This window comes from Spironucleus salmonicida (genome assembly GCF_000497125.1).
Source record: "Spironucleus salmonicida strain ATCC 50377 chromosome Unknown tig00000023, whole genome shotgun sequence".
NCBI lineage: Eukaryota > Fornicata > Diplomonadida > Hexamitidae > Spironucleus > Spironucleus salmonicida.
This window is the reverse complement of record NW_027150723.1, coordinates 1-12,689: the sequence shown is the minus strand read 5'-3', so window position 1 is coordinate 12,689 and position 12,689 is coordinate 1. Positions and strand designations below refer to the sequence as shown.

At 21.1% G+C, this 12,689-nt stretch overlaps 4 protein-coding genes across 4 annotated transcripts; all 4 read right to left on the bottom strand. All coding sequences in view use genetic code 6, as the record gives it.

Moving 5' to 3' along the window:
* Positions 1-7,236: 7,236 nt before the first annotated feature.
* Positions 7,237-8,088, bottom strand: SS50377_28755 (uncharacterized protein; the record flags this gene model as incomplete). Its single annotated transcript, XM_067912509.1, has 1 exon — positions 7,237-8,088. The coding sequence occupies one exon, from the start codon at positions 8,086-8,088 to the stop codon at positions 7,237-7,239; it is 852 nt and encodes a 283-aa protein (XP_067760151.1).
* A 92-nt stretch (positions 8,089-8,180) lies between these two features.
* SS50377_28754 (uncharacterized protein) lies at positions 8,181-9,803 on the bottom strand (the record flags this gene model as incomplete). The annotated part of the gene is made up of 1 exon (XM_067912508.1): positions 8,181-9,803. The coding sequence occupies one exon, from the start codon at positions 9,801-9,803 to the stop codon at positions 8,181-8,183; it is 1,623 nt and encodes a 540-aa protein (XP_067760150.1).
* Positions 9,804-10,284: 481 nt separating this feature from the next.
* Positions 10,285-10,572, bottom strand: SS50377_28753 (uncharacterized protein; the record flags this gene model as incomplete). The annotated part of the gene is made up of 1 exon (XM_067912507.1): positions 10,285-10,572. The coding sequence occupies one exon, from the start codon at positions 10,570-10,572 to the stop codon at positions 10,285-10,287; it is 288 nt and encodes a 95-aa protein (XP_067760149.1).
* Positions 10,573-11,057: 485 nt separating this feature from the next.
* SS50377_28752 (uncharacterized protein) lies at positions 11,058-12,560 on the bottom strand (the record flags this gene model as incomplete). The annotated part of the gene is made up of 1 exon (XM_067912506.1): positions 11,058-12,560. One exon carries the CDS (start codon positions 12,558-12,560, stop codon positions 11,058-11,060), a length of 1,503 nt encoding a protein of 500 aa, XP_067760148.1.
* Between the last annotated feature and the right edge of the window lie 129 nt (positions 12,561-12,689).

Here is a 12,689-nt window from a genome sequence, read left to right as displayed (position 1 = left end):
CTATATTACTATATTACTATATTACTATATTACTATATTACTATATTACTATATTACTATATTACTATATTACTATATTACTATATTACTATATTACTATATTACTATATTACTATATTACTATATTACTATATTACTATATTACTATATTACTATATTACTATATTACTATATTACTATATTACTATATTACTATATTACTATATTACTATATTACTATATTACTATATTACTATATTACTATATTACTATATTACTATATTACTATATTACTATATTACTATATTACTATATTACTATATTACTATATTACTATATTACTATATTACTATATTACTATATTACTATATTACTATATTACTATATTACTATATTACTATATTACTATATTACTATATTACTATATTACTATATTACTATATTACTATATTACTATATTACTATATTACTATATTACTATATTACTATATTACTATATTACTATATTACTATATTACTATATTACTATATTACTATATTACTATATTACTATATTACTATATTACTATATTACTATATTACTATATTACTATATTACTATATTACTATATTACTATATTACTATATTTACTATATTACTATATTACTATATTACTATATTACTATATTACTTATATTACTATATTACTATATTACTATATTACTATATTACTATATTACTATATTACTATATTACTATATTACTATATTACTATATTACTATATTACTATATTACTATATTACTATATTACTATATTACTATATTACTATATTACTATATTACTATATTACTATATTACTATATTACTATATTACTATATTACTATATTACTATATTACTATATTACTATATTACTATATTACTATATTACTATATTACTATATTACTATATTACTATATTACTATATTACTATATTACTATATTACTATATTACTATATTACTATATTACTTATTACTATATTACTATATTACTATATTACTATATTACTATATTACTATATTACTATATTACTATATTACTATATTACTATATTACTATATTACTATATTACTATATTACTATATTACTATATTACTATATTACTATATTACTATATTACTATATTACTATATTACTATATTACTATATTACTATATTACTATATTACTATATTACTATATTACTATATTACTATATTACTATATTACTATATTACTATATTACTATATTACTATATTACTTATATTATTACTATATTACTATATTACTATATTACTATATTACTATATTACTATATTACTATATTACTATATTACTATATTACTATATTACTATATTACTATATTACTATATTACTATATTACTATATTACTATATTACTATATTTACTATATTACTATATTACTATATTACTATATTACTATATTACTATATTACTATATTACTATATTACTATTATTACTATATTACTATATTACTATATTACTATATTACTATATTACTATATTACTATATTACTATATTACTATATTACTATATTTTATACTATATTACTATATTACTATATTACTATATTACTATATTACTATATTACTATATTACTATATTACTATATTACTATATTACTATATTACTATATTACTATATTACTATATTACTATATTACTATTTTACTATATTACTATATTACTATATTACTATATTACTATATTACTATATTACTATATTACTATATTACTTATATTACTATATTACTATATTACTATATTACTATATTACTATATTACTATATTACTATATTACTATATTACTATATTACTATATTACTATATTACTATATTACTATATTTACTATATTACTATATTACTATATTACTATATTACTATATTACTATATTACTATATTACTATTTTATTACTATATTACTATATTTACTATATTACTATATTACTATATTACTATATTACTATTACTATATTACTATATTACTATATTACTATATTACTATATTACTATATTACTATATTACTATATTACTATATTACTATATTACTATATTACTATATTACTATATTACTATATTTACTATATTACTATATTACTATATTACTATATTACTATATTACTATATTACTATATTACTATATTTACTATATTACTATATTACTATATTACTATATTACTATATTACTATATTACTATATTACTATATTACTATATTACTATATTACTATATTACTATATTACTATATACTATATTACTATATTTACTATTATTACTATATTACTATATTACTATATTACTATATTACTATATTACTATATTACTATATTACTATATTACTATATTACTATATTTACTATATTACTATATTACTATATTACTATATTACTATATTACTATATTACTATATTACTATATTACTATATTACTATATTTACTATATTACTATATTTACTATATTACTATATTACTATATTACTATATTACTATATTACTATATTACTATATTACTATATTACTATATTACTATATTACTATATTACTATATTACTATATTACTATATTACTATATTACTATATTACTATATTACTATATTACTATATTACTATATTACTATATTACTATATTACTATATTACTATATTACTATATTTTATTTACTATATTACTATATTACTATATTACTATATTACTATATTACTTATACTATATTACTATATTACTATATTACTATATTACTATATTACTATATTACTATATTACTATATTACTATATTATATTACTATATTACTATATTACTATATTACTATATTACTATATTACTATATTACTATATTACTATATTACTATATTACTATATTACTATATTACTATATTACTATATTACTATATTACTATATTACTATATTACTATATTACTATATTACTATATTACTATATTACTATATTACTATATTACTATATTACTATATTACTATATTACTATATTACTATATTACTATATTACTATATTACTATATTACTATATTACTATATTACTATATTACTATATTACTATATTACTATATTACTATATTACTATTATATTACTATATTACTATATTACTATATTACTATATTACTATATTACTATATTACTATATTACTATATTACTATATTACTATATTTACTATATTACTATATTACTATATTACTATATTACTTAATATTACTATATTACTATATTACTATATTACTATATTACTATATTACTATATTACTATATTACTATATTACTATATTACTATATTACTATATTACTATATTACTATATTACTATATTAACTATATTACTATATTACTATATTACTATATTACTATATTACTATATTACTATATTACTATATTACTATATTACTATATTACTATATTACTATATTACTATATTACTATATTACTATATTACTATATTACTATATTACTATATTACTATATTACTATATTACTATATTACTATATTACTATATTACTATATTACTATATTACTATATTACTATATTACTATATTACTATATTACTATATTACTATATTTACTATATTACTATATTACTATATTACTATATTACTATATTACTATATTACTATATTACTATATTACTATATTACTATATTACTATATTACTATATTACTATATTACTATTATTACTATATTACTATATTACTATATTACTATATTACTATATTACTATATTACTATATTACTATATTACATATTACTAATTACTATATTACTATATTACTTATATTACTATATTACTATATTACTATATTACTATATTACTATATTACTATATTTTACTATATTACTATATTACTATATTACTATATTACTATATTACTATATTACTATATTTACTATATTACTATATTACTATATTACTATATTACTTATTTACTATATTACTATATTACTATATTACTATATTACTTATATTACTATATTACTATTTTTATTACTATATTACTATATTACTATATTACTATATTACTATATTACTATATTACTATATTATATATTACTATATTACTATATTACTTATATTACTATATTACTATATTACTATATTACTATATTACTATATTACTATATTACTATATTACTATATTACTATATTACTATATTACTTATATATTACTATATTACTATATTACTATATTACTATATTACTATATTACTATATATTACTATATTACTATATTACTATATTACTATTTACTATATTACTATATTACTATATTACTATATTACTATATTACTATATTACTATATTACTATATTACTATATTACTATATTACTATATTACTATATTACTATATTACTTTTATATTTACTATATTACTATATTACTATATTTACTATATTACTATATTACTATATTACTATATTACTATATTTACTATATTACTATATTACTATATTACTATATACTATATTACTATATTACTATATTACTATATTACTATATTACTATATTACTATATTACTATATTACTATTATTACTATATTACTTATATTTACTATATTACTATATTACTATATTACTATATTACTATATTACTATATTACTATATTACTATATTACTATATTACTATATTACTATATTACTATATTACTATATTACTATATTACTATATTACTATATTACTATATTACTATATTACTATATTACTATATTACTATATTACTATATTACTATATTACTATATTACTATATTTACTATATTACTATATTACTATATTACTATATTACTATATTACTATATTACTATATTACTATATTACTATATTACTATATTACTATATTACTATATTACTATATTACTATATTACTATATTACTATATTTACTATATTACTATATTACTATATTACTATATTACTATATTACTATATTACTATATTACTATATTACTATATTACTATATTACTATATTTACTATATTACTATATTACTATATTACTATATTACTATATTACTATATTACTATATTACTATATTACTATATTACTATATTACTATATTACTATATTACTATATTACTATATTACTATATTACTATATTACTATATTACTATATTACTATATTACTATATTACTATATTACTATATTACTATATTACTATATTACTATATTACTATATTACTATATTACTATATTACTATATTACTATATTACTATATTACTATATTACTATATTACTATATTACTATATTACTATATTACTATATTACTATATTACTATATTACTATATTTACTATATTACTATATTACTATATTACTATATTACTATATTAACTATATTACTATATTACTATATTACTATATTACTATATTTACTATATTACTATTTATTACTATATTACTATATTACTATATTACTATATTACTATATTACTATATTACTATATTACTATATTACTATATTACTATATTACTATATTACTATATTACTATATTACTATATTACTATATTACTATATTACTATATTACTATATTACTATATTACTATATTACTATATTACTATATTACTATATTACTATATTACTATATTACTATATTACTATATTACTATTATTACTATATTACTATATTACTATATTACTATATTACTATATTACTATATTACTATATTACTATATTTACTATATTACTATATTACTATATTACTATATTACTATATTACTATATTACTATATTACTATTATTACTATATTACTATATTACTATATTACTATTATTAACTATATTACTATATTACTATATTTACTATATTACTATATTACTATATTACTATATTACTATATTACTATATTACTATATTTTACTATATTACTATATTACTATATTACTATATTACTATATTACTATATTACTATATTACTATATTTACTATATTACTATATTACTATATTACTATATTACTATATTACTATATTACTATATTACTATATTACTATATTACTATATTACTATATTTACTATATTACTATATTACTATATTACTATATTACTATATTAACTATATTACTATATTACTATATTACTATATTACTATATTACTATATTACTATATTACTATATTACTATATTACTATATTACTATATTACTATATTACTATATTACTATATACTATATTACTATTTTATTTACTATATTACTATATTACTATATTACTATATTACTATATTACTATATTACTATATTACTATATTACTATATTACTATATTACTATATTACTATTATATTACTATATTTATTACTATATTACTATATTTACTATATTACTATATTACTATATTACTATATTACTATATTACTATATTACTATATTACTATATTACTATATTACTATATTACTATATTACTATATTACTATATTACTATATTACTATATTACTATATTACTATATTACTATATTACTATATTACTATATTACTATATTACTATATTACTATATTACTATATTACTATATTACTATATTACTATATTACTATATTACTATATATTACTATATTACTATATTACTATATTACTATATTACTATATATTTACTATATTACTATATTACTATATTACTATATTACTATATTACTATATTACTATATTACTATATTACTATATTACTATATTACTATATTACTATATTACTATATTACTATATTACTATATTACTATATTACTATATTACTATATTACTATATTACTATATTACTATATTACTATATTACTATATTACTATATTACTATATTACTATATTACTATATTACTATATTACTATATTACTATATTACTATATTACTATATTACTATATTACTATATTACTATATTACTATATTACTATATTACTATATATTACTATATTACTATATTACTATATTACTATATTACTATATTACTATATTACTATATTACTATATTACTATATTACTATATTACTATATTACTATATTACTATATTACTATATTACTATATTACTATATTACTATATTACTATATTACTATATTACTATATTACTATATTACTATATTACTATATTACTATATTACTATATTATAATAATTTATTCATTTATATATATAAATGAATAAATAGTTAACTATGAACTAAGTATCATCAAGGCAACTATCATTACCTAGCCATGTTAATTGGAAATTACTAAATTATAAAGCTTCACTCAAAAAAATAAATTTTTACCAAAACTTTATTCTTCTTGTTATCTTTTATTTTGGTACTAAGTATAATTACTTTCGATTCCACAAATAACTTCAGCAACTATTTACTGTCTAACTTGTTTGGGCTTAAAAATTAACGTTAACTAAAATGTTCACGCTTGCCATAAGTAATCTATTCACATTCGTATTAAAATCCAAAGTAAACAACTTTATCGACGGTAACTTTCTGAAGCAGCTTCGAAATTTAATCAAAGTATGTCTAGAACTTTTATTAAAATAACTACTACCTCGTATTCTCTTACTAATTGCAAAATTGTGTTAATAAGCTAAAATATTTCCAATCATCCTCGCAAAAACTCTAAAAACTAGGTGAGTTAAGTCGGAAAATAGAAATCAAATGGATATTGCTATTTTTTAAGAATAAGGTACCATTTTTATATTAATAAATTATACTACCAAAAGTGGACAGTTGTTCAAGTAAATCATTATAAGTTATCGTAAATTAAAAATTTTTGGCTTAATACTAACACTTAATATTAACATCTGCTTTGAATGACAAAATTATGGCAGTATACATGACAAGATTACGTGCATCTGCGGAAAAATTCTATTAGTTATTTAAGGCTTACACAGCTGCTAGGTTTGCATCCATCAAAATTTATGCACTCAATACTTCTTCTTTCTATTGTATCGTGTCAGGATTGTTTTCTACATATAAATACTGATAATCATTTTCACCTTATGCAAATACGAGACGAAGCTACAATTTCTCTAAAAATTTGTATATATCAACACTGACAGTGAAAAATACACTAATAATTTCGTCATTGCATATGTTAAAGCCTAGCATATGATATAACTGGCTTAATTGATAGATAATTCTTTATTTATCTTATATGAATAAAACTGACAGCCGAATCTATTTATCATTCGTTTATGCTTTCATTGTAGTACTACCCAATTCAAATTAAGTTATGCCTTATGGTTAGAATTAAATATCAAAATTAATGCATTTCTAAAATTATTCCATTGTATCTAATTTATCTTTAGCAGTCTAGTCTAACTCTTGTTTTATTTAAATAAAATTAGATCCATAATCTAAAACACATTGAATGGAATATTGATTTTTAAAAATTCAATAAAACTTTCGGTATAGCAATCTTAGCGGCAACTTATTTTATAAAATGAGTGTTTTACAATCTTTTATTTTTCTGATTGTAAAATTTCAGCATGTTTGACATTTTTGTCTTTTTCCGTTTATTACTGCAGCTTTACTAAATCTTCAGCTTTTTACAAATTATATTACCAATTTTAAGATTTATAGTTAACGTCTAATATCAGGTGTGCTCCTTTCTTATCAAGTCCAATCTGCAATACATTATTAAGCGTGAACGCTTTAACCTTTTCGGCCAACACTTCGGGGACATGGTGACCGCACTCTATCGGAAGCACTTGGCAGCCATCTATTTTCTCTAAACCGAGGTCAGGGTACCCGTGGAACGTGACGATGAAGTCAAATATTTTGTGCCTTGCTTTGTCCAAACTATCCGTAAAGCACATCTTCTTGTTGAAAGGGATCACGATAATTAGCATAGGGCATGTTTCTTAGTATTTTAAGTTTTCCTATGCCTTGCACTGATTCTCCTGCGATATAGTTTTTATCGTATATACCTGCATTAACAACATCTTAGTACGATCCTATATTCTACTCCATATTGACTTCTGTGGTGGAGGATTCCCTTTTTTGGTGGTACTTTCAATCTAGGTTGTGCTGCTAACATCATCCTGAGTTCCACCATCCTACTCCACAATGGCTTCTTTGATGGAGGATTCGTCCTCTTTGTTAGTACTTTCTGTCTAGGCGGGTGATCTATAACGCAGCAACTGAAAAGTTTCGTTCGCAGCTGCTACCGAATCATCCAGTACCTATTCATATATAGAAATAGTTGGGTCTTTATTAAAATTTTAGAACGCATAGTCAAAGGTGGGGTTTAGGAACATAAACTTATGCGGCACGGACGTTCTTTCCAGCAAATTAAAAACATCCTCGCTTTTCGCTGCAGTAATACTTCCACCATGCACGTATTAGACGTAGATATGCCCAGTGTCCACGTACCTCATAATCAGAGAAATGTTCTTAATTAGGATTCCGACTGCCATGTGAGCTTCGCCATGAACAGGATAACCTGCATGAACTCCATCAATACGCTTCTCTAGAATAATTTAGACATTTGTTATAGCGTATCTTAAGCATATGCTACACTTATCTCTGAGGTTGAATATTACTCTATGAATGTAAGCATGAGCTGATAGTTCAAAACGGATACCACCTCGTAGTTCAGAGTCGACGATGCAATGCAGCTGATATTATAATTTGATTATCTTGTAGTAATTCAAAATGAGCATCTCCTTTTGTGAGCTTAAATTTAGCGTCATTCTCAGCACCTTTGTGTATGATAATATTGTTATAGGTTTAGGTGAGGCTATCAAACTGATACATAGTTTGCTCTGGAATTTACTTTTTACCTTCTACACAAAAACTGACTACATGACTGCTGGTTGCATTGAAATTTAATATTTTTTACTTATACTGAAACCATATAGACGGGCATACCGATGAGCACATGAACTGCATCTCAACCGACTTCTCCGTCATCATCGAGTACAGTAGTGATACCAAAATTGGGGTGTCTTTAGCAAATGTCTTGACTGATTATTCTACATTATTAATAGAATCCTTATAACTTTTGTCATCCACTACCATCCGACGCTGTTCGTACTGCAAGCTAGACAGCAATGACGCGTGAGGCTGAACATATCCTAACATTTAAGTATTAATATAGTGCAACCACCTCTACTTAACATGGTATTGTAGCAAAATTAATTGAGAGTAAGGCAATTGATGATGGCAAGATCTGTTCCACCATTATAACAGTAAAATAGTCAAAATTAGGCATTTCGTATTTAGTACTGTATTATTCCGACATTTTTGGCAGTTTTAGAATCATCTGTTATAGATCTTAATGTAAATCCTCTGTATTTGTATTCATAAAATATTACATATTAAAGACTGGACTGAAGAAGACCAATATTATTTTAGCATGCCCTGCTAACTTATAGGGAAAGCATTCTCTCTACTAGTTTTTTCTTCTTTTTTATCCTTAGATAACTTGTCATCCACTTAGCTATGTTCAATTTTCTTAAATGCAATAATTGAAAATGCTTTCCAAAATGATGTTTCGACCCCTCTGGGGTTGAACAACGATAGGATCAATTTGTAGAAATCCACTTCAAAATCTTCGTAGTACTGTCCTCGATTCCTGTAAGACGACATTCCCGAAAATAATATCTTTCTAAAATCTGTTCTGTTCCAGTATTCAGGATCTGCGGTGAGTGAACGACTAGCTCGTCGAGAAGGTCGTAATCATCAATCTCGAGGTGAAGGTGCTCCATCGCTATGAGAATATACTCTGATTTTCCTAGTATGTTATTAAGAGATTTAAAATATTCCACTATAATTCTTAGTTGGCGTGTATAGTATCGAATCTCTAATCTGCAGTTTGTGATTAAACACTGGTTATAATGTTTTCAACAGTTTGGTACAAGCTAATATCCTAGTATTCATATTTTAGCTTCCACTAATTCGATCCAGTTTCCTTTTTACAGCTAAAAGTGAGTCAGTGTTCAGAAGCTGTTAAATAACATTGATAGCTAAATGATATTTGGTATTTCTGATATTTCCTAATCTACCTATCTACCAAAATTTTGCATTATCCAATGTGCTTTGTATCTCTAGATACTAATCTTTACCTAACTTTATCAGCTTCTCTTCGTAATATTTGAACAACGACTGACACAATTAACACATTTCGAAAACTTCTTCTTCTATGACTGCAAGCACTCATCTACCAAAATGATAGGGTGTTTCAATTATATATTATTTCGCTTTTATTATTCAAGAAATACTTAGTCTATATCATTTATAATATTTGCAGTATCTATAATGAAAAACGAAGCTAGTTTTAGTTAATCGAATTGCAACTATATAGAATTATCGTATTTTAGCTTTTGAACTAATTACAAGTTGCCCTCAATTTTGTTAATAAATATAATCATAGTCTAGTAAATAAAAGACATCTAGTCTAAGCTTTCCAACTGAAAGGTATGGAATTTACAAACATCAGCAAGTACTTTTTCTTTGTAATTTTTTAAATTCTGTAACTCGAATATATCTTTATACTGATCAACTAGTTGCTCGTGAAATGAGTGTGTCCTGTACTTATATAGAGGTTAGTCATCAGATCCTTTCTTATTGAGCAAAATTGGAACATTTCCCTTCAGGAGGTGGAAAAAGTACTGCGTGTAGAGAGCTACGCTTTTCCCAGACCTGGAACTCTGGCTTATGACAGCATTCGTAAGAGTTTCGTAAAAATCATTGTTAACCAACGAGAATAGTGCAAAATACTCCGCCTTGAAGAGGTAGGACACGTGGCAGAGCTGCTGGAACATGAACAGGCAGATCCCGGTCCCGATAAAGTGGATAGGTAGTTGGAACAGATTCATAACTTTAAATTTATCTGGTAATACTTGTTCGTTATAAACAATATTGGACAATTCGAATATTTTTCTTAAAATAGAATGCTTAAGATCCTATGCTGATGCAACTTCAGCTTTCTAAAAAATTTGAACAAATCTGTCAGTATATAACTGATATGCAGAAAATCCAAAAACTAATGGCAATATTAACGGGTACTTTTCTGTATGCTGGTATTAGATTGCAGCTAACTAGATCAGTATTAAATTTTCATGGAAAGCACACTTGTTTATACCTTCTGGTTATAGAATCGTCAATGTGTCGAAGCTATCATAAAATGAAATATACTGTAAATCGTACTAATTGATCTCTGCTAGATAAAGATCTAAATCTGGTGTTTAATTTTCCCCTTTATGGTCTTTATATATCTTAATTGATTTGGTCTTAAGTCCCATTTGGGCAGCTACAATTCCAATATTATTCCAGAAGTAAAGATCGTCATAAACAAAAAGTTCGTGTTTTTATACTAGCTATATAGCACAGTTTGGTATAATTTTTTTTAACTTTTTGTATAGTAGCACTATTTATACAGCACAAAGTTGTTCTTTAGTACTAATATTGGCGCGCAGAATATATTACTATTGACTATCAAGTTAGATAGATTAACTAATTTCGTTATCTCTTATAGTAAATTTAAGCTTTTTAATCTTTTTATTAATTATTACATTATAACCCTAGTCAACTGAATATGGAAGAGCTTTAAACTCAATAGATAAACCTGATGACATTTAAGGAGTTAAAGAGGTAAGATGTAAAATAGGGTATTATTATATAAAATACTTTGCTATCCTTTGAAAACTTTATGTATTTTTATTATATATTAATAAATAGTATGATTAATGAATGTTAAGTGTTTT